Source organism: Vicugna pacos, chromosome 33, assembly GCF_048564905.1.
Source record: "Vicugna pacos chromosome 33, VicPac4, whole genome shotgun sequence".
Classification (NCBI taxonomy): Eukaryota; Metazoa; Chordata; class Mammalia; order Artiodactyla; family Camelidae; genus Vicugna; species Vicugna pacos.
Window position 1 is genome coordinate 16,936,802 of NC_133019.1, and position 24,694 is coordinate 16,961,495.

General features: G+C 39.9%; 1 protein-coding gene and 1 long non-coding RNA gene across 4 annotated transcripts in view; one reads left to right on the plus strand and one right to left on the minus strand.

Moving 5' to 3' along the window:
* SIK2 (salt inducible kinase 2) overlaps positions 1-3,903 on the minus strand; it is a 109,482-nt gene extending 105,579 nt beyond the window's left edge. For all 3 annotated transcript variants that reach the window (XM_072954004.1, XM_072954002.1, XM_072954003.1), the window contains exon 1: positions 3,611-3,903. In XM_072954004.1, the coding sequence (XP_072810105.1) occupies positions 3,611-3,745 (135 nt within the window). In that variant the 5' untranslated portion in view covers positions 3,746-3,903. The remainder of the gene's footprint in view (positions 1-3,610) is intronic.
* Positions 3,904-4,252: 349 nt separating this feature from the next.
* Positions 4,253-24,694, plus strand: part of LOC116279384 (uncharacterized) — a 32,569-nt gene continuing 12,127 nt past the window's right edge. Inside the window, exons 1-4 of the long non-coding RNA XR_012066588.1 lie at positions 4,253-4,537; positions 4,666-4,779; positions 6,087-6,262; positions 22,338-22,500. This is a non-coding gene — a long non-coding RNA (uncharacterized lncRNA). The remainder of the gene's footprint in view (positions 4,538-4,665; positions 4,780-6,086; positions 6,263-22,337; positions 22,501-24,694) is intronic.

Below are 24,694 nucleotides of genomic sequence, written 5' to 3' on the forward strand. Positions count from 1 at the left end.
AAATAGGATTCATCTACAAAGTAGAACACTATGCAGCTATTAAAAATGCTTTATACAGTTCTATTTAATAAGCAAAATGTTTAGGCTATAATGGTAAATGGGGGGAAGATACAACTTATATAAGTGTATCTAACGTGATCTCATCTATGGAAAAAATGCATTAAAAAAAAGACTAGAGGGAAATATGTCATAATGTCAAGAATGATTTATTCCTACTGGTGGAGGAATTAATTACACATGCACTTTTTTGTGCACTATATTCTTCTTTATACTTTCCACAATAAGAATGTATTTCTTTAATAGTCAGAAAACAAAAAGTTGAAGGGCACAAATGACTTTTCTGAAATTTTACTCAACAGAAAAAAAACAAAACAAAACAAAACCACGTAAAACTAGCCATCTGATTAGTTAGAAGGAAGTTCTTTGCTGGTGCAGTATTAATAAAACACACTTCTCAAGGACACTCCCAGCATAGCAAACTAGCAACCACTACTGCCTAAAATAGTTTAACAGCCTAAATGCTATTATTCTTTTTCCATTATGCTAATTTTATAAAATTAGCTACTCTAATTCATAAATCACAAACCAATACGACAAAGCTTTTATGAAGTATTATGTTAGGAAGCTGGATTCTGCCACCACCTGCCTTCCCTTTTGTGTGCAAAATTTACATAGAGAGCTAACATGAGAACGCTGCTTCAGATGAGGATGTAATTACACTTCTTAAACAATGTTAAGCTACTTGATAGAACAAAATGAAGCTCTCTTTTGTCTACTGATTTTTTTCCCCCTACAAGGCAAACAGTCTTGGATTTTCCCAGCTCTGTAGGAAATACATCACGTTTGAGTGATACGGAACAAGAGAAGGAGAAGAGTTGATTAAAAATAAGAGTCCAGTTGTTCATCACACAGAAGTTTAAACCGTAAAATTTGCCTGGGGTTCAAACTTGGGAAAAAAGACCTCTAAGTTTTAAAACACACAAACTTATATACTGATGCTAATGCATATTATACTGAAGAAACTTTTCTAAACAGTAAGTATAATTATGATATTTTGCTGATACTGGTCTTTATGCCATATTAATTGTTCTCACAGTATTTACTGTAGTATGTTCAGCAATGAGAACCTCAAATAATGTTAAGTAACACTTTAAAGTTTCCACTAGCCATCTTATTTACAGTGTTTGAGTTGGTTTTCGTATTTATCAAAGATACAAAGATTTATCCAGTGAATGAAGATAACAAACACAGCTTTAAACATCCTCTTAACAAACAGCAAGAAATGACTGTATCTGTGCTGAACAATTTTTAATGCAAATTACCACCGAAGCTCACAGACAGAGCAACTTTGTAGGACTTGAGATTCACAGGACCTTTTCTCTTCTTCAATTCCTTGGTATTTCCCTTACCTCCTCATCTTTGATATCTCCAATCACACCAAATTATCCCGAACATTCATACTCACTCACCTTAAATTCACACTATTTCTTTTTATATGTTAAGAACACTTTCTTACAGAAAAGCAAAGGAAGATGGGTTCTGCGGACTAGAAATTTCACTTTTACCTTAAATCATTTTACACACATATCCTGCACACACAATTCAGTATCTGAGTGCTCTTTCGTGATCTGCCCTGTGCCATCAGCTACAAATGCGTGGTTGATCTCACTGAGAGCCAAACCCTGACACTACTACACAGTGCCCCCTAGCTCTACAAGATACATCAGGTTAAAAGCAACACGGTGTGAAGTGTCAACCTCAAGAAAAAGCGTCAGTCACTATCAGCTCCATTTAAGCAGTTCTTAATAGATACTCTATTACCTAAATTTGACCTAATAAGTAACAGCTGACTTAATTAACTCTTTCGACTAATACTGGTAAAAGCTGATGAGAACAAAATATTATGAGCTCATGGATTTGGAATTCAACCACCTGACAATATAGTTCAAAAGCTCTTTGTAACTGAAATTTGCCTGACTTTTAGAGTCATTAAGCAAGGACTCCTATAAAATACACATTAAAAATGCCTTCTTTTCATGTAATTAAGCGGGGAAACAGCATGGCATTAGGCCAAGGTTCTTTAGAGGAATGGAACCAATTTCTTCGTTTTTAAAATTGCTGGGATCAGGTTAATCTCACTAGAGTCACATTATCTATCATTACAAACTTAACCTAAATTGCTAACTCTGGTAAATTTGTGAGAGGAAAATTTGTGACCTTCGTCCTGATGCTTAAAAAAAAAAAGTCGTCGGATTTGGGCTGCCTCAGGATCAGCAGGGGAAGGCAAAAAGTGAGGATAACATAATGACATACGTCCTTTCTTTTTGGAAATGGACTCCTTCACATTAAGCAAAACTTCTAAGAACAGCTACGAAAATCACTCAAGTTTTCAAACGTCCCTCACCTCGCACAGCCCTTCTGAAAGAGTCCTACGTTAGTCCATATTCAAACTCTAGAACATTCGCACTAATAAGGGGAAACACTGAATCGGATGAAAACTGGGGGGAGGAGGGTGCGGGGGGACAAACTGAAAAAGGATGAAACTCCAGAACAACTACAATAATGTAGAGTACGTCAAAGACACAGGGTTTTATTCTAAAGAATGGTTTTGTTTCTCCTGTTTTCTAAAGTATTTAATTTGCACGTCTTAAAATAGAGACCCTGAGGAGAGCAGCTTGAGGCGGTGAAAGAAAGGGGGGCGGGTTAGGTAAGAACAGAGACTTGCGAGAAAATCTGTGCGGTGCATTAGAATGTGCAATGGAAGGGGTGGGGGATGCTGGCTTCACCGTCAGGAAGGAGTCCAGGGCTTTATGAGTATATTAGCAGAATCTGGTGTGGCGTAAGGAACGCGTATTCACAGCCAGAATGCACACCTGGTAAAGGGATAACCTAGGATAAGAAAGAGCAATTCACCAACTGTGCAAATGCAGAGATGACCATTTTTAATCAGCTCTATTGTCTGGAGTATTAGATGGAAATGCCTCAGGCACGATATCCAGCTCGCCTGACACCAAATCAGGGGCACTGTCGGGCAAAGGGAGGGAGAGAGGTAGACGGTGGCATTCCCGGCCACGGGGCCCCTTCCTCGCGGCCCGCGGAGGGGCGCCGCGGGCACCGGGACCGCGCGAAGCCCCGTCCGGGGAGTCCGAGCGCAGCGGTCCCCTCCACGGGGCTGGCGACGTCTCTCACCGCGCAGCCCAGGAGCACGGAGACTTCCCCTCCCACCCCACCCCCAGCTGAAAGCAGGGAAGACGCGGAACTTGGGCTCCGGAGCGGAGGCCACAGACCAGGTCACGGCCCGGGTGGGAGGCTCTGGGCGAAATTCCGTGTGGCCACCGGGGTGGGGTGGGGGGGGCCTAGGGAAGGCAAAGCCCCGGCCGGTCGGGCTTCCAATCGGACGACACTCGGGTCCCGGTGACCCGGCCCCGATCCCTGCGGCGCTCACCGACCCCGGGACCTCCTGGGTCCTCACACTCCCAGGCCCTCTCGCCCCAGCTGGGGAGCCGGCCTCTCGGACCTCCCCCGGCCCCCGCTGCGGCCGCCCCTCTCGGTCAACGGCTCCTCTCCAGAACCCTCGCCTCGGACGCTCCCGCCGAGCCCCGGGCCGCACCTCCGTCCTGGTGATCCGGTGCCGCCCCAGCTTCACCACGGCGAAGTTGCCCTTGCCCAGCGTGCCCTCGATGTCGTAGAACCCCACCCGGACCGGCCCGCGCTGCAAGTGCCTCGGGCCATCCGCCATGACCATGCTGGGCCCCGCTGCTAGACACGGCGGGCTGGAGCGCGGGCTGGCGGGCGGCGGGCGGGCTGGCGGCGCGGCGCGGCTCGGCTCGGGCGACGGCCGCTCGGCTCGCTGCTTTGCTCCGTCCCTCCCGCTCCGCAGGGCCCAGCCAGGCGCGCGCCGCCGCTGACGTGCGCCGACGTCAGGGGGCCGGGGCCGAGGGGCGGGGGCGGGACCGGGCCTCAATTGGTCACCATGGCGACCGGAGCACCGCCGACGTCGGCGGCGGGAGGCAGAGAGGGAGGGAGGACGGGCGGGGCCTGGACGGCGCGTTCCTTCCAGCTCCGGCGCCCTCCGCGCTCCCCGCCGCCGCGCCGCTGCCAGGGGCGGGGTCGCCGCCCGGCCCGCCCAGTTCCCCGGCCACCCAGCAGAAGGGCAAGAGCGAGCCCTGGTGGGCGGAGCGGAAGGCTGCAGGGACCCGGGCCCGGCCCGGGTCTTCTTCCCCGCCGCGGCGTTCTCCGCCCACCCGGGGACCTTCCCGCCAAAACCTCTCACCTCTGAGTACTGTGCGTCCTAAATTTGGCTTGGGCAGACAACTGCGGCTGAGCAATGCATTGCTCACAGGCTCCTTTCTTTGTATCCTTTTCTCATCCGTTTCTATATAAATCCCTCCAAATTTGATGTCTCTGAGGAATCATTCTGACAGCAGCACGGACGCTTATAGACTCAAGGAATGTGGGCGTTGAGGAGACCCGAGAGATCACTTAGCACAGGGATTTGGAGCCTCAAACGGGCTTTGGAGCCCGAACCTCCTAAAATGTATGCAAATTTTTGCCACTCTTGAGCTTACCTCTGGGGAGATGGGACTAAGGCTTTTATCAGATTCCCAAATATGTTGGTGACCCCTTTAGGTTCAGAAATACTTATCCAATCCAGTTTCTTTTCAGATAGGGAATCAACCTCCAAGGAATGAAGGGAATTTCCAAGGTCACACGGGTAGTGCTAGAGTTAGGATGGCACATCGCGACACCAGTCTTACATACGATGTCCCAAGGAAACAGGTACAGCTCTTTTTAATATTTTAGAACATATTATGTGCCTCTACATCTTGGTTTCTAAATGCCAGTCTCCACTAAAAGGACCCAGCCTCTGGAGAAATGGCTGATTCCTGGCAGAAAGAGGGAAAGTATAAAATGCCCTTGGAAGATCTTTTGCCGGAAAGTGAGATTTTCAAAGAATAATGAGAACATGCCCAAAGAAAAGAGGAGCCAGTTTGAAGGCACCTCCACTTACCAATCTGGGACAGTTTGAATGTCACGAATGAATAATGATAGAAATGGATTATAATGCAGTGAGTTTTTAAAAGGAATCCACGAGTGCTTGCTTATTCTTACAATGTTAAATAAATAAGTATAAAAGGGGAGAAATGATAATTCTTCCTGATGATACAATGCCGGTTAATACACATAGAAAAAATGATGAAATTAGGAAATCACCGTTTTGCAACCATATAATTGATTCAGATAGAATTATCAATAGATGTTAAAATCATTGGGTGACAGTTTGCTGGGGAACAGGATATTTACACAGTCTCAAAGTATCCTCGGATTTCTTATTCAGAGGGATAAAAACAGTACTTTCACTGCGGAGAAATCTGACAGACACCACCATGACCAAATGATCAAAGTTAATGTCACCAGTTATGGGATAAAGTGACATGATGTGCCTCCTGATGTGACGTACTGAGAAAGATACAGTATCTCTTATGTAATATTCCTGTCAAAAATACATATTCTGAATCTAACCCCCTCCAAAAACTATCAGACAAATACAAATTGAGAAACATTCTACCCAATCGCTGGTCTGGGCCAGTTTCCTAAAAGACTGAGGAACTGTTCTAGATGAAAAGATTAGAGACAAGACACCAAAACCAATGTGTGACCCAGGATTAGAAGAAAAGTCCAATAAAGGAAAGAATAGTTTCAGGACAATCGTTAAAATTTGTATATGGGTTGTATATGAGATAATAGTATTCTTTAAATGGTAAGCTTCTTTAATTTTATAATTGTGTTGCGGTTTTTGACAAAGAACACTCTTATTAAGAGATACACACTAAGGTACTTAAGGATAAAAGTTTTGATATATGCAACTTGTTCTCAAATGGTTTAGCAAAGATCAATAAGGCAAAGAGGCAAAAATGTCAGTTTGATAAGTCTAGGTAAAAGGTATATGGTAGTTCACTGTATTGTTCTTGCAATTTTTCTGTCGTTTAAATTTTTAATGACAATTAAAATATTTATATATGTATACATTTTAGTCTATTAATTTAATTTTATTATCTTAATTTATTTTCTATTCTTTGTATAAGATCTTCTGACTCTTGGGACCTCCACCTGCTCACTGTACTTCTGCTGGTCATTATCCCCAAGCAATACCTGATTCTACTGTGAGTTATGTTGCTTGTCAAAGCAAGGAGGAAATTGAGAGGAGGATATAAGACTGATGAGATTTCTGGATTGTGAGGAGTAATGTATGAAGTTTCATGTAAGTATACCAGGAGCCCACGTATGTACCCCAGTTCAAAAATAGTTCACATATCAATTTTTTCCAGCTAGATTAATGTGTTTTAATAGCTTTGGGGATTTTTCCTTTGGGAATCCAGTGAAAAGCTACTTGCTTAAGAACGTGAAAATACGCATAGGGACCCACTATAACTAACTACCTCCTCTTTTAAAGTACGTCTTTTGAACAGAAATTCAGACCCATTTCTATCTGATTATCTTAAGCAAATAACCAGGCCAACTACCTCCTTGCACAATCTGAGAATAAGATGTGATTTGGGGCTGGAAAGAAGAGAAAGGGATGGCAGGGAGCACCAAAGGGTTTCTGGCAAACCAGAGTTCAATGCGGATGCTGAGTGTCTAGAGGTTAGAGGTAGAGAGGCTAGAGGTCGGAGAGAGGTAGGAGGGGCTGTGCCCAAAATCAATCTTGACCACTTGGAAACACAGCAGGTGAAAATTCCTGGTAGGTTGTCAATGTAATCCTGAAGAGATACGTGTGGACTGAGAATACAGTGAGCTTGGAATCTGTGATCCAGCTCTGCTTCCTGGGTCCAAAAGATCTACTTCTCCCTCTCCGATTTCAGCCCTGTATGTCTCCTATGTGCTTTTGCTTCCATTAATTTGTAACTATATGCATTTTAGCAATTATTAATATTATCCAAGTCTCGCTTTCCTCTCCCCTTTCTCTCTCCCTCTTTTTCCTCTGTCTCCGTACGCTGCCCTCCCATCCCCCACCTGCACACATACCATCACGACTCCGCCCCTCAGGAGAAAGAATAAAAGGGAAAAGGGAGAAAGAGATGATAAGAGAGGCTTCTTACAGTTGACATCTTTCTCATCTCCAGTTTTTGTATCGATGAGGTGGAATGCTGTAGTCACCAGATTTCTTACTGGCTTGGCCTTTAAAATCCAACATTCCCAGCTAAGGCTGTGAGTCCACTATATTTGCCTTTGAGTTGATTAACAAAATTTAAGCTAACACTTAAAAAGCCAAAAAGGGTATACACATAGAAAGAATTAATAAAATGGTGAAAGTCTGAGATTAGAATTAATTCTACAACATACTTAACTTAGAATAAAATAGACTCAGAATGAAAATGTGGAATGGGGGGAGGAATTAGCAAAGAGGTAATGAAAGAGTAATTTGAAACGTGAGGAAAGAACACTTCATAGCTCACAGTGCTATATATATTTTGCTGAAGGAGACCCCATGAACTTGAAAAACAAAATAGGTACCATGTGTTTCCTTGATTGTGAACAACACCTGCACTTTTACTGTTGTATCATTTTGGGCCAGAATGAACGTCAATACACCGGTAGGCTCAGGTCTGAATTCAGAGTTAGTTCAAATCAAAAACTGGTGAAATCTTTATTAAATGACATTGCTTAGAAAAAAATAGATTACAAGGCTAGAAAGAACACTTTGTCTTTTATGTTACAAAAGGCAGAAAGTATGTCAGAAAATCCAAATCACTGACCTGTGCCAGTTACAAGTTCTTGTTATTATTATAAAATACAGATATTCCTGAAATATGCATCCATCTGTCAGGTTAATGAACAGGTGGGTGCCACTATGTTTGAGGTACCATTATGGAAATAAACCAGAGGATTGACATTATTTAAAGAAAACTTTCTTTGGCTCTTTTAAAGGATGGGTAACCATGCCCTGTTTTTAATTTTTGAAGTGTAGTTGTAGTTGTGATGGATCTTGTCTAAATGAAGAACGTGTGATTCTCTCTAAACTTTTGAAATAATTTCAAAATTTTTGTATCTCCTCCCAGATGACAGATTTCCTGAGGAACTTAAATTTTAAAGGGATCTTAGAGAGAATCATATGAGTCCATCTTCCCATCTGATACAGAAATCTCTAGACTTGAGACATGACATCAAGCCTTGGTTTACTGCTTCATGCTTCATTACATGTCTCACTTGTGATCTACGTGAGATAGTTCATATCAGGAGAAAATACATCCTTGTATTGGCTTCATGGCTGCTGTTTTCTGACTTCTGTCCATGGTTGATTTTCTCTGGTGCAAGACATCTCAACCACACACACACACTGATTGTCATACTCTTTCTTCAACTCTCCAGGCAAAGCATTCCCCAATTCACTGTCTAGCTGACTGTTTCTAGCCCTCTACCCTTTCTTCTTGTGCTTCTCTGGACTCTGGTTTCCAAGTCTCTCTTAAAATAGTGTTCCCAAAGCTGAATGCAGCAGCCCAGGGGTAGTCTAAGCCCTGTAGGATCCTTTGACCCAGACGTTCTACTGAGATGAATTCAGCCAAAGACTGCGCTAATTTTCTTTTTAGCAGCCACAGCCTACAGTTAAGCTTAAAGCCAACTAAAACCTCTGGGTCTTTCGAAATAACAATTATTGTTACCACTTTCTTGGGCAATTGTTTTTTTTAAAAAATGGAAATGGAAATTCTGATAGCTAAAATGTCATCTGGTTGACTTTGCTTATTGTTCCAGATAATAGAATTGTTTGGATTCTTCACTCTGCCACCTACCGTATCACCTCATCTGAGTTCTCTGAGCCAAGCAAATTCAGCATGCCTTCTCTATCTTTACTGAAGTTATTATTTTTTGTACCACCACTCCTAGTACAAGTGTGTGGCTTATAGTAGGTTCGTGACTGGATTGACAAACTGGTAAATAGGGCAAAGTTCATGGGCAGAGTTTTAGGGCTTGTCACTTGACATCTTCTAGTTTGACTTCCAGCAAGTTATGAGTCAACATTCGTTTGATTTGGTTTTTCATATAACCATGAATTCCAGGAAGATTCTATGTCTGATGCTGCTGGGGGAAGATTTGTTTTTATTCTTATTTTTTATTGAAGCATAGTTGATTTACAATGTTACTTTCATGTGTACAGCAAAATGATTCATTTATACATATACATACATATATATTTTTTCAGATTCTTTTCCATTACAGCTCATTAAAAGAAATCGAATATAGTTCCCTGTGCTATACAATAGGTCCTTGTTATTTATCTATTTGATATATAGTAATATGTATATCTATTAATCCCAAACTCCTAATCTATTCTTTTTCCCTCTGGTAACCACTGCTGGGGTAAGATTTTAAAGAGGGTCCTCAACATTCTCATACAAATGTTTTAATATATAAGCTGCTCTGCTCTCAGTTGCTTTCCCTTTAGTTCATTCCTTTCTATTATTGGAGTAGTTGGTTAATCTTCCCTAACCCCACCAGATTGTGAACTTCTTTGAGGGTACGGATCACATCTTAGTCATTTTTGAATTCCTTAACTTTTCACCAGAATTCAACAAATGCAGTTTAGTTTGACGTTTATTGCGTCCATGTGCTAGGCACCGTGGGAGACACGGGGCTTGCAAATGTGAATAAGGCATAGTCTCTGTCCTTGAGAATTTGTGGTTTAGAACGAGAGCTCTAAAATCTGATAGCTGTAGTGTGAATTGTGGGTCTACGACTTACTAGCTGGTGACCTTCGGAAAGCTGCATAACCTTTTTCTGCCTCAGTTTCTCATTTGTTAAATAGTGCTAGAGAGAGCACCTGCCCCAGAGGATGACTGTGAGGAGGACGGATACATAAACAGATACTTATAACTTAAAGAGGCGAGAGCTAAGATAAAGCATCTGCACAAGGAGCTCAGAGGAGAGGCGGTTAGCTCAGTTTAAGGGTTCGTAAGAGAGGCTTCCAAAAGATGAAAGTTGAGCAGAGCTGCAAAGGTCTACTAAGAGTTAGACAGCTGAAAAAAATTGGACAAGCATTTGAAGAAGAAACAGCATGAGCAGTGGTCCCGAAGGTATGAAAAGACATGATGTGCTCAGGTAACTGTCATCAGTTGAGAGTCAGTGATTTCCAGTGTCCACAGACAAAATGGGAAGATACATGGGACCAGATCATGGAGAGCTCCTTCCTCCCCTTCTAGCCAGACTGCTGCTCCTACACCCCTTCAAAGAGAAAGTCAGAAGTTGCAACTGGGTGGGAAACTGCTGGAACGATGGATTCCAAGTGTGGAGCAATTGATTCCAACTGTGGCGGTGATGAGATGTGAGGGCTGGGAGAGAGATGTTGAGAATTGCTACCAGGTGTTTGACAGGAGTGTACAGATGCAATCAATTACCGAATGCTTACCATGTGCCATTCACTCTGCTGGGCACCGAACATGAACGTGCAAAGGTGGGTGAAATAAGGCCCCGACCCTCAAAGAGCATATAATCTATTTCATTCAGACATTTAGTCCTTATTTCTCTAATACATATAAAGGTACCGTGAAAGCCTGTTAAATAATTTGCAGAAATCAATATATATTATGCCTGTGTACTGGAGCGAAATGAGTTGTGCTAGGGGTCAAATGTTCTACACTGTCATTTACAAGCTCTGGATACATAATTCTGGAGCTTGGTGGGGAGATCTAGGCTGAAAATTTAGAGACTGATAGTTGAAGTCAAGAATGTGGGTGGTATCACACAATGGGAAAATAGAGTGAAGGGGGCAGGTAGGTATAGCTCAGTAGTAGAGAGCATGCTTAGCATGCACAAGGTCCTGGGTTCAATCCCCAGTACCTCCATTAAAAAAATAATAATAAAATTTAAAAAAATTTTTAAGAGTGAAGGAAAAGATGTTGCTCCTTATTGCCTCCTGCTAGTCTAGGAGCCTGTCTCTTACAGCTCAAGGAGATAAACTCACAGATTCATGGGGCCCTGGTTTTGAGTTTGTGCCATTATGACTCATCTCTTAAAGGAATGAACATTAAAGTAAGTAAATAGTCATCCTTTTTTAATCTTCAGTCTTGGAAAATGTGTTATATTATGAAAACTGGCCATATTAGCTACTAATTTACTAATGGACCTATTCTTTTTGATTTTATGGGTCTATTATGGGAGCTGTGAACATATAAACTTCAGTTTTTAAAAAATAGAATCATATTCAGTTTTGGTGACTATTAATTTTAACCTAGTTTTAGCATGTATTTTTAGGCTAAGTGTTTGTTGAATTTATGTTGGTAACTTCAAAAATTATTTTAAAATTTGCATTTATTTTTGGTCTTGAGAAATGCATTTATTTGCTTAGTTCACTGGGCTAAAGATAACAAAATGCACAAACAAGGCAATAAAAAAACTCCATCCTCCCCCCACCCATATACGCATACAAAAAAGGAGTGTGCAAAAGAGGAGAAGACAGAATCCTACAGCATTTATTTAGCACTCACAGGAGTGAGCAAACAGGGGGAAGTAGCCTTCCCTGTCGAGGAGGAGAGGCCAGAGAAATAGAAGGAGAATGGATCAAGAAGGAAAAATTGGTTTTTAATCTAGAGAGAGGAGCGTTTAAAGGAGGAGGCTTCAAGAAGAAGGGAGTGCTTTCAATCCCTGAAAAGATGTCAAGCAAGATAAAGATGAAAAGAATTCATTGGATTTAGTCATGAAGAGATAATTGATGATCTTTGCAGAGGATTTCAGAGTACTGAGGGCGGAAGCCAAACTGAAGTGAGTGGGAAGAAGTGAAGAAAAGTGAGTGTAGACCATTCTTTCAAGAAATTTGTCTGTTGAGAAACGAAGATAGAAGAGGATGCGGAGTCAAGAGAAACTTGGCGTTTTGTTTTTAATTGGTAAAGAATTGAGCATTTCTGGAGTCAGAAGAGAGAAATATTGAAATAAATATTTATCTATAGAGAGTAATGAAATCTTGAACACAAGAGTCAGGAGCGGAGATGCCTCCTTTACTCTGATGTGGGCAGGGGAAGGAAGCCAGGGCAACTGTGGCTGCAGGTGAGTGGGTGGTTTGCAGTGCAGGAAGTTTACTCCTGGCATCAGTTTCCTCTGTGAAGTAGGAAGCAGATTATCTGCAGTGTGAGAGTGGAGGAATAGGAGGGTATAGATGAGTTGTGAAGGTCTGAAAAATCTGCTATGAGAATGGGAGAGGAACTTGCTGAGGACACACAGAAAACTTCCTGGGCAATAAGAAACTCCAGGAAGGTCCAAATGAGGCCAGAAAACCATGAAGTGGTGGAAATACCAATCCAAATGGTCATGGGACTTTTTGCAACCACGTTTGGTAGCCTGGGTGTCAGACTGATACAGGGCTGGAATTTGCTGAGTGGATCCTACAGAATGTCAAGGGAGTTGAGGATTTAGCAAGAAAATCACTGAAAAAAGTACCATATAGTATGGATAGAGAAAGAAGTGAAGATAAGGAAAGGCAGAGAGACTGATGAGAAAATGGAGGACTCAAGAGTCCGGAGCATAAATGAGCTGAGAGCAAGGACATGAAAGATCTTGAGAAGGAGCTATGTCTATGCCAGTACATTTAAGTTAGATATGGTTTTAGATGAGGATAAGATCTAGGGGATACCCTCAAAAAGGATGATTAAAGTGAAGAGGAATGGTCTACCACTTTCCCCATTGTATGCCCATTTACCTAACACAACGCCTGGAGCATAATACATTTTTCAATATATATTTGTTCAAAAAAATGAATATACATTCTATATCTTCCCAGTATATTATGCCAATTCTCCTCTTCCTCACATAGTTTATTAGTTTACTATAATTATGGTAAATTCTCTGAAAGAAATGTACTGCTTGATATGAGATTGTATAACGTGGGGACCTGATTTAGTCTGGGGTGTGGGGGTCCTAAGGAAGAGACATGTAAAGTAAAGAATCAGTAGGAGTAAACCAGGGGATGACAGGTGGGGAGAGCCTCCCCAGTGAAAGTGAAAAGATTTCTGAATATCTTGAGGTGGAAAGAAGCTGAGAATGTTCCAACTGAATAGTAAGAATGGAGGTAGAGGGCTGGGGCTGCAGGAGATCATATTACATAAGGTCCTATATATATAAATCATGAAGTACATTTTGACCCATTAGACTTGAAATGGAAAAAGCTGACACACTCTTCTTGTTGTTAGCTTATAAGCATTAATAGGAATTATAATATTATGTGGATATGTGATTATGCACAGTGAAATTCGAAAGCTGAAAGATTATATTGTCTAAAAAGTCTCCAGCAGCCTGCTGCTTCCTTCCACACAGCCTTATTCCTTTAGATTAAACAAAGCAAATGAGATAGGCTTCCAAAAGCCACTATCAAAATGTACTTTGATTACCTGGAGAGAAAGTCTCTATGCCGCCTTCCTTTCTGCTATTCTAATTTTTTCCCCATTAGTTTCATGATTGGGTTAATTAGGTATTTGCCTAGGAAAAAGATAAGCATATAGGCATCACTGATGGGATGTGAGGAAGGCAAGGAAGAGACCTCTGGCTGATGATGTGGAAGGGAGGCTCAGGTAGGTGAGCATTGTAATGGAGATTTTGAATATTAGACTGTCCTGATGCAGCTAAAGTCCCAGGGGATACTTGTTTCACAATTCTGTCTATTATAAACCTATGCAAAACTTCCATTTTGCCAAGACAGAGATTCACCATCGGCTGACTGCCAACCCCAAGATCAATCTCAGAGGAAGTTTCAGAAACAGTGGGGAAAAACATCAGAGAAATCCCCTGGACAAGGAAGCCTGTTTTGAACTGATTTTGTGTGTGTGTACATCTGAAGCCTGGGGTAGAAGGCTTCCGTGGAAATTAGCAATAGAGGCTCAAGACAATTGGTGTGTTTTCAAGGATAACAGTCAGGGCAGAACAAAGCCAGCCTGTGGAAAACTGGTAGGGACTGACTGACCTTGAGTATTTACTCACCGACCACCCCCAAGGTCAGGGGTCTTCTGACCCCTAAGTACCTCCTGTTAAGGCTGCTGCTTCTTGAGGGGCGGTGGATGGGGTCAGTCTAAAAGTAGGGCCTGACCTGAAGAGTCACTTGGTGGCATGGCACTTGAGCAATTAATTATGTAGTTTGGTGCTTGGAGCTCTCCACCCTAGGGTTATCCCTACCCTTCTCCTCGATTTCACTGGATGTTGAAACAGACTGGGATCTGCCCTTTGGTCTTTTCCCATACTAAATGCTAAGACAGAACAGCTGATACCATCAGAGAAATATATGCTCATAGGCCAAAGTAATGGGATATTTCAGAAGCACAACTACTTCAAAAGAAAGCGACAACCTGGATTACAGATGCTGCCAGAAGCAAATACGTTAAATTCAATGGTTAACAAATATAAAGTAAGCATAATAAATAAATGACAGTGAAATTATAAAAGTCAGGAGGAAATACTAGGCATGAAATATGTGTGTAATAGTAGAAATAACACAACAGATCAGATGGCTAGTAGAATAGACATAACTGAAAAACGAATTAGTGAGCTGGAAGATCAGATTAAGGAGCTCTTCGAGAAGGAAGCAGGGAAGAATAAAGGAAAAGAATGTATGAGATAAAAGTTAAGAGATAAAGAAGATTGAATTGGAATGTGAACTTCAACTTATAGATAACTAGAATGTCAGAAGAAGAGGAAAATAAAAGTGGAGAAGAGGAAATACTTGAAGAAGTGGAAATAAATTCCCCAGAAATAAATAAAGATGAAAGATGTCATATTTATGCAGTTCTGAACAAGAGCCATAAGGAGAAACTAACCCTAGTAATATTATAATGAAATTAAAGTTTTGATAGGCGAAGATAAAATTCTAAAAGTTTCTAGAACAGATCAACGATAGAGGAACAATGATCATCCAGTTCTCAGACTTTTCGAGAGCAACCAGAAGATAATGGTAATATTTTTAAAGTATTGAAGAGACAAAAGAACTTTGAGCCTGAATTTATATCCAGCCAAATTGTCAATTAAATGTGAGGGTATAAAAATATGTTCAGGTATATAAGGTCTCAAAAGGTTTGTCACTCAAAAACCCATATTGAAAACAGTATTGGAAAAGGTCCTCAAATAGGACAAGAAGCAAATCCAGGAGATGCTACTGGAGATGTCTGAAGTAAAGGTAATCAAATACCTGGATAAAGTTTACTGTTGTCTTTCCAAAACTAGAAAAGACCAAAGAAAAGAAAATAAGAAAGCATGTTTACAATAAACTAGACTTAAATTCTACACAATATCAAATAGTGGTGTCTTTAAGTTAGACATTTTTAAGATAGAAAAATAAAACAGGATAAATTTAAAGAAAATAGAAGGAAGGAGATGAGAAAAAAATTGCAAAAAGAAAATAGAAGGAAGGAGATGAGAAAAAAAATTGCTAAAGAAAATAGAAGGAAGGAGATGAGAAAAAAAAACTGAATAGACAAAAAAATACAGTACAGAAGATCAATAGAACCAAAAGTTGATTCTTTGGGAAAAAAAAAACTAATAAAATAGACAAGCCTTTGGCAAGAATGATCAAGGGAAAAAGAAAAGTAATTTAAAAACTAATATTCTCTTATCATCTTTTAATCTCAACTTTAAAACCTCAAGAGTCTGGAGCTTGAATGAAATGAGAGCAAAATATGTCCATTTTATTATTCATAATATCATTTTCACACTATATGAAAATATTTGAAGTAAATGAAATGGACAACTTTCTAGAAAAATATAATCTACCAATTGAATTAAGAAGAAATAGAAGGCCTTAATAGTACTGTAACTTAAAGAAATTAAAGCCATTAAAAAAATCATCTCACAAATAAAACATTGGGCCAAGCGGTTTTGCAGGCAATTCTACTAAACTTTTAAGGAACATGTCATCTTAAACTTAGTACAAACTGTAACAAAGAACACTCCCTAACTCATTTACGAGGCCATATAATCTTGATCTTCAAACGAGACAAGGATAGTATGAGAAAAGAAAATTCCAAATTATTTCCTCAGTGTACAAATCCTAAATAAAATATTTGCAAATTAAGTCCAACGGAGTATGCAAAGTAAAATATACCACATAGAGTTTTCCTAAGAATGCAAATAGATTTATAGAAAATCTATAATGTAATTCGCAACATTAGCAGCTTCCAGGACAAAAATAACACGATCATTTTAAAAAGATATGCAGAAATATTTTATAGAAATTGAGCATAAATTCATGATAAAAATTCTTAGCAAATCAAGAATTTGCTTATCCTGATGAAGGATAATTATGTTGTGGCAAACATTATACTTACTGGAGAATAAATAGTAGCATTCCTTTAACATCAGAAATGAGACAAGGGTGTCCAGTATCATCATTTCTATTCAGCTTTGTATTGATAATTTTAGATAATGCAATAAGGCAAAAAAAAAAAATAGAGACATAAAGACTGGAAAAGAAGAAGTAGAATTGTCTTTATGTGCTGATGACATGATTGCCTCATAGGAAATCAAAGACTCCTGGGGCAAAGTATTATATCATTTGAAATAACAGGAGAATTTAGCAAAGTCAGTTCATTCTTATACGCCAGGAACAAATAACCGTAAAATGAAATGTAAAAGTAAAAATCACTTGTGATATATTTTAAAAAATTAGATACATAGGAATAAAATTTTTTTTAAAAGATGTGCAGGACTTCCTTGGAGAAAATGTAAAATTATTGCGATTCATTTTATTAAAGGTCCTGAATAAATGAAGAGAAAACTATGGTACATATTTCTTCTTTCTTTAATGGAAAAAAACCCCCTTAATTTTATATATATTTCAGTTCTCCTCATGCTGGCTTATAGACTTAATGCAATTCCAACAAAAGTTTCCATAGGATTTTAATGGAACTTGATAGTTAATTCTGAAATGTATGTGGAAGAATAAAGGATTAAGATGTCAAACATTTTTAAAGACAAGTAGGGAGGGGAGATTTGCTTTGTTAGATAACAGAGTTTATTTTGAAGCTGTAGTATATGAAGACAGTATGATACTTATTCAGAAATAGAAAAATAAACTTTTGGGCAGATAGAAAACTCAGAAACAGACCCATATATATTTGGAACTTTGATATATGATTGGTGTGGCTTGGCAGATGAATGGGCAATGGAGGGACTTTCAATAAATGTATTTGTAAAAACTGGTTATCTACATGGATAAAATGATATTGATTACTATCTCATATCACTTGTAAAAATGAACTCCAGATAAAAGTGAACTCCAGATAAATTAAGGGCTTAATGTTAAAAGTAAAATTTTATACATTTTCTTAAAAAAATATAGGTTAACATCTTTCTGACTTTGAGGTAGGGAAGCATTTATAAAAGACATAATAAAGCTTCTAACCATAAAAGAAAAGCTCAACAAATCTGATTACATTAAAATTAAGATCTGAACACCAAAAGATATCTTACAAAAAGAAAAGAGAGAAGGTACCGACTGAAAGAGGGTATTTGCAACATAATTAACCAACAAAGGATTAATAGTGAGATTAGATGGCAGTCTCCTCAAATCGATAAGGAAATGATAAACAGTCCAATAGAAAATGGGCAAGAAAGACAAACAGGAATGTAGCAGAGAGGAAAACACAGATGATCAATAAAATCATTATGAGAAAGTCAATTTCATTATTTACTGGGGAAGGCATATTAAAATCACAGTGATATATCAATTTACACCCATTCCGTGGGCAACAATTAAGAAGTGGGAGAAGGCAAATTATTGAAGAGAATGAGAATTAACGAGGTGTCTCATACAAACTCTTGGGAGTATAAATGGGCACAACCACTCTGCAAAGTTTTTCATTATCTACTGTTGAACATATCCTATAACTCAGCAATTCTACCTGCAGGTATATACCCAAGAAAAACTCTATGTGCAATAGGAGACATAAAGCAAGACTCTTCCCCCAGCACCTACTGCACTCTTAGTGTTGGCAAGATAAATACCTGAAGCATCCCAAATACATTTATCGATAGAAAATAGATAAATAAATTGTGGTAATTGCTCACAATGGCATATTATACAGTAAAATAAATAGCTATATGCAAAAATACAAATAATCTGAGCAATACAATCTCTTTAAAAAAGGAAGTTCCCAAGGATTTTATAGAGCATAATACACTTTTATAATGTTGAAAACAAAGAAAATTGAACAATGTAATTATTAGGAATACAAATATATGATAAAGCTATAATTTCAAAAACCAATTATAATAATAATAACTGCAAGATTCAAGGAAGGGGAAATAGAGGGCTAGATTGGGGAGAAGCCCGTGGGTGGGTGTAAATGATTGTTAATGTTCTAATTCTTGTATTGCGTGGTTGGTTCACATGTGTTTATATGATTAATAATAATAAATACATAAATAAGGGCACAGTATATATAAATAAAAACAAAAGAGGGCCATGCTTAGACCAGGGATGAGTGTTACAAATGAAAGATAATCCGATTCTGTGCACTTGAGTGGAAAAACAAGAATGATAACTCCCCCATTATGTTTTCCTCTTATCATTAGTTATCACTTAATCCACTCAGCAATCCTATTTTTCGTTACTACTGTGATCTCCTTTTTCCAGATGAAATCAGATCGTAGTGAGTTAACATAACTTGCTTGAATCCACAAAGCTGGCACATGGTAGATCCCAGAGTTTGAAGTCTCATCTGTTTGATTCTAGGGCTGACCCCTTAACCACTGGGTTAGGCTCCAGGTCATTAAGACTGTTTTAACCACTAGGATACCAACCTAGAATAGTTGTTCTACTGAGAATAACAACCTCTAGATATTTGAAGGTTAGAGATCACCTAGCGTTTAAGCATTTTGCCAAACTAAGTATGCCGCGGCAAGTGGAGGAATTTGTACATGCTTGTCATAATGGAAAAGCTGTGTTAAAATGAAGTGTCATTGAGTAATAAGAATTTGAATGCAAGAGAGCTCAAGTAAGAAATGTCATGCGCCGTTGGATCAGGAGTGATTCATTCCTCTAGTCTGCATAATGTTCCTTTTCCATATGCCCACGCAGGAATGTAAAGATATGGAGAGAATGTTCACAAAGCCTTTTTTGTGGTTGTAAATTTGCTCTACACCTAATTTGTTCTGCCTGGTGACCTCACCCAAGCTCCCTTCCTTCTGATTTCTGGATTTTTTTTTTTTTAAAAAGAATACCAGGTGTGAAGCCCACGCCCCCTCTACTGGTCAGCCACGTTTTGTCATAAATGTCTTCCTAAACAGGCATCCATCTATTCCTGTGAGTAAAGATAATTTGAGGCTTATTTTTAGTGTTTTGCTGTTTTTTTGGAGTGTAGCGCTGACAGTGAGAAAGAGAGAGGAGTATGCATTTTTTTTTTTTTTTGGAATAAGACAGAATGTCACCAAGAACCTGGTTTGTAGGCAGATGCCATATAATGGCTTACACAGAATCTTTGGGGGCAGGATATCAGAGGTGTGGAGATCAGCTTGCCAGGCAGCATCTTCAGCCTTCACTTGACAGCTAAAAAATCAATTAATTTTCTGCAGCACCTCATCAAAGTAAATTTATTAGGTAATCTCCAGACAGATGTCTGTCATTTTGGGTGTGTCTCTACCGCATTTCCGCTGAAGATGGTGTTCTCTTCTTCCTGTGTTTACATGGCAAATCTATTCATCAGAGTAAAATGAGGACCTCTGAGGGCAGAAATCACATTTAATTTTCTGTCAGGTTCGGCCCCCAACTCCCAAATAGTGCACACCACATGGTAAATAACAATTATGCTACTTAGCTACCCTTCTCAAATTGCCATGTGAGGACACAAAACATCCCCATCCAGTAGCCCAAGGAAATCCAAGTCAGAAGGATGAAAGAGGACGCTGACCACTCCCCAGAAGACTAAGTACAGTCATTTCATTGTTGTGCCCATAATCACTATTCGACCAGAAACATTTCAGGATTTGTTGGTTCCAAGACGTTGAAGTTCAATAACCAAGTTCGGAAAACATCTATTAAAACGACTTCCCTTTTCCTCCACCCCTGAACCTCCAAATCCTTAAATACTAGAGAGGGCAAAACCATAGGATTCTTTTATTCTTTTCAACACACATAACCCTTGACCACAAAACCTTGACAGAAATACAGAAGCAACTCTGAGCGTCAAAAAGCAGACAGGAGGCAGCAGGGTCTGTCGGGGGAGGGGTAGCCAGGAGCCTGGGGTTCTGGTCTCAGCTCCACCAAGTCTAGCTCAGTAACCATTGGAGAATCACTTCCATTTAGTTCGTGCCTCAGTTTTCTAATGTGTAAAGTAGTGATAATCATACCTGCTATGTGTACTAACCTCCCTGGGTAGGTGATGCATGAGAAAGCGCTTTGTGAACTCCTTGTTCCGAGGTCCTCTTCTGTCTCTGTTCTGTTTGGAACAATGTCATACCCACTGTTTCTACTCCATTACACATCATATACTGGAGATTTCTGGCCGCCCTCACACTGGGGCAAGCGAGGTCTACCCTGGCTTTAGAGGGCCTTGCATGTCACAACTCCCCCTCACACCCCCCACCCCCAACACACAAATTAGTCAAGAGCACACGGCATTTACTAGGCATTCAGCATTGACATAGCATGGCTATAAGCCTAAATATCCACTTTCATAACTAACACTGATTAACCCCCAGAAAAATGTTTCTGCACATCTCTGGCCTTACGTCATCACAACAGGCAATGGCTGCCTCTGCCTTGGAATGCTGGAAAGGTCTGTGGGCTGTGCTTTTCCCAAAGACAGAGGCCCACACTGCTTTCAATTCTGGGGAGTATTTGGTGATGACAGTGCTTGGGCAAGAGGAAAGAGAAATGAATCATTTCTTCAACTTTCTCTTTCAACGAGAATGACAGCATTTTTCCATATCCAGTTACTGTTCTCCAATAGTGCTGAGTGTAAATTTGTTTTACTTCTTTTGTGTTTACAGATTTAGGGTGATTTCACAACTGTTGCATGTGGCGGCTGAGGAATATTTTGCAACTTCAGATAATTTATATCTCTCTTCAACTGTATATATGAAAGTCTTACAACATTTATGAAGTGTGATACCAATTCTTTGCACTGCGACTAGAAGGACAGTAAATTCTGAAGAATCATTTTCTTTTTATAAACCATTAGTCATGTATAATTAAATTTTCAAACACTGAATTTAAAATGTTTAATTTAAAATATTGACCTTTATTAATTTTAAATTACATTTTCCTTTTAATTTTAATAAAGGCTTTTGAATATTTTAGAAGAGACGTAACTTGTTTGACAATGTACTTTTTTATTTTTTACATTTTACTTTTAAAAATAATTTTACTTCTTTTTTTACATTTATTTTAGTTTACATTTATGATGAAAATATGACATTTTAATACAGTTTGAACACACTTACATTTCAGTTTTATATCATTATTGTCAGTAAAACACAAATCATGTGAATATCTTCATTATGACATCTTAATTAGTGATTTTACTAAAACAAAAGCAAGAAAAACAGTAGATACTCCATAAATATTGGTTGAGTGAGTAGATAAATTGCAATTTTAAAAAATATTAAACCACCTTTAAGAGTATGAATTCTGGTGGGGAGGGTATAGCTCAGTGGCAGAGTGCATACCTAGCATGCATGAGGTCCTGGGTTCAATCTCCAGTACCTCCACTAAATAAATAAATAAACTGAATTATCTCCCCCCAAACAAACAAGCAAGCAAACAAAACAAAAGTATGAACTCTACCTGAGAACACTAAAAATCTATTGTATGAATTTCTCAAATGGGGATTTTTCAAATTTTTCAAATGGGGATTTTTCAAATGGGGATATCAGAGAAGTTCCATGACTGAGGAGGGGGAGGGATTTCTCAAAGTCTTTCTTAAACATACTGCATCTTCTGGAATACAAACTTTCCCTTTAAGCTTTTATTTATATATGGAAAACAGAGTAGGTGTGAGATTTAAACAAATAAGATAAACATAGGACTTCGGAGAAATGTTTGTTTCCTAAAGATTGTGTTGAGCCACTATCCCAGGGCTGTAGATTTACACGCACGGGTGCTTGTGTGTGTGTGTGTGTGTGTGTGTGTGTCTAATGTGCTGTGCGCAGCTGGCACTCTTTCAGTCTGTGACTGGAAAAGTTTAAGAAGCACTGAAAGAGGTAATAAACAAATGATTATCGGACAAGATTAGTGTGCCTGGGGAGGGATTGTTGAAATCCTTTAAAAGTCCTTCATTTGAAGAGGAGTGAGGCATTATACCATGTTACCAGCTTGGTGGATTGTTTTTGTGTGTGGCACTAATGGGACCAAGTCATTCATTCTGTTCCAGTGGGCTGGCACACTGAGTTCTTCTACTCTGCTGAGATGGCCCAGTCTTGGTCAACCTGGTATGAGGCTGCTTGGCCATTAGCAAAAGGGAAGGACAGAGGACACAGCGCAACCTAACAGTGCTTTGAAAGAACAACTAAGTGGACGCCTTCAACTGAATGTGGGTGAGTACTGCTTCCGTCGTGCGGGTCTGAGTTCTTGCTTCCTCTGCGGCACTACGAAATCCTGAGTGAGCTCCAACCTCCTTTCTGTTCCTCTCTGCTCTATTTTCTCAGTTCTGCAACATGAGAGTGGTAACACCAGGAAGAGGAGGCAGAAAAAAAGAAACAAGAATATCAGGAGTTAGGTGACCTGGTCCTAGTTCTGCCGTGGGCACCAAGTAGTTAGGAAACTTGGCGCAAGTTTGTTGAACTTTGCTAGGCCCCCTTTCCCTCATTTATAAATGAGAGTTTTATAAATGATGATGATTTCTAAAATTCCTTCGAATTCTAATGTTCTGGATTATTTCTGAACACTTTCCTGCAAAGTTTTCCTTTTATTTTTGTAACTCCCCTAAAGTGGAGACTTAATGAAATTGAAAAAGAGGCTTAATCAGAAAGCTTTCAGGAACTCTGTTAGGGTCCATGAATTTCCAAGCTTTTAAAGATAGAAGGTTTCTACATGTAGTTCTGATTTTGAATTGGAAGCATCAATATGAATGCTTGATGTGCATTAAAACATTTGCCTAGATCTGTCAGTGGAAAAGGCTTAGAAATAGAGACTAAACCAGGAGGAATGAGCACCCCTAGCACCCAGACTATATATACTAGGTTTCTCTAGACTAATCAAGGCATGTAGTGGGTGCTGTGGTGTAGCACCCAGATCTCCCTTTCAGGGTGAAGGCCTCATTCTCCCAGTGCTGGAAACGTTGGCAGCTGCCGGCTCTCGGCTGAGTCACTATCTGGGCATTGCCCTAAACCAAGATTTCTCACCCTCAGTACTACTGACACTTTGGACTGGGTAAATCTGCATTATCTGCCCTGTGCGTTAGAAGATGTTCAGTAGAATCCCTGCTTTCCACCCACTAGATACTAATAGTTCTCCACTCTTGGTTGTGACAACTGTGTGTCCTTGTTGGGCAGGGGTGCAAAATGGCCTTGATTGAGAACCACCGCCCTAAAATGAAGAGAGCCACTTCACCCAAGGTTACACCCTTCTCCCCAGGGCCTTCTCCCCACTGGTTAATGTAGGTTATAAAAGTCAGGCTCTCTTGACTCAAAGCAAGACAGCTTGAAGGGCTAGACCATGTCTAGCACCCTCTGTGGGATTGGTTGTGGGTGCCCATTGTTCACCTCCCTCTACCCACTCCTAATTCTGTCACTGCCCAGCAGGTGCTGATTCTGAGGGCAGTCCCCAGTAAACTTTAGCATGGAAATATTTAACTCGGAGTCTTTCCTGGGGAAAGCAAACCTGAGGCAGGGTTTCTTGAAGGAATGGCTGATTCCTGGTCTGAAACAGGAAATATGCTAGATAAGCCTTGGAACACCTTCTGAGGTCAGAAAGCAAGGAAGCTGTCAAAGAGTACCAGGGTCATGTCAGAAGGATTCAGCAGGCAACTTGGATAAGCATTCATGGGTTAAGATGGTCAAATGTGAGCATCAGTAATGGGAGTCACTCAGTGAATTGATGCTTAACATTCATGATATAAAGACACGAAAGACCAAAGTTATTGGTTGCTTTGGATGGAGGATGCAAGGAACTACCTCTTTAATTTGAAAACTGATGAAGAAAAGAATTAACATTTTTCTGTTGTCCTTACATTATCTTTATCAGATATATACAGATATCTAGATCTATCTGTATCTATTTAGATAAATGATAAGGGAAAGATTAATAGAGAGGAAATGATGGAAATAAAACGTCACTGTTTTGCAGTCCCTGAAGAATTAATGACCTTAAGCCATAGTCATCAATGGCTGATCACTTTAGAGGCAGAAATCATGTACCCAGCAATCATGGACCTCCTGATACACAGCGGATTAGTCACCACTGCCGTGTAGTGGTCTTGTGGGAAGTTCAGGGGGCAGTCCTTAGGACAGCCCTCACTTCTGGCATCCATTGCAAGTTTGGGGATTCCTAAAACCACCCTTCGTTTTGGTAATTCTCTAGAAGGACTCACAGAATCCACCGCAAGGGTTTAGAGATTACCTTTCACAAATCAAAAGCCAGATCCCTGTGGGGCAGGATTAGATTTTTGACTACATGTCTTGCAAAACAAAACCCCAAACTAACCTACATTGAACTGCCTTTAGATGCAATTAACAATTTACAGGAAACATAAGGAACAGAGAACATGTTAAACGACAACTATACGGACGC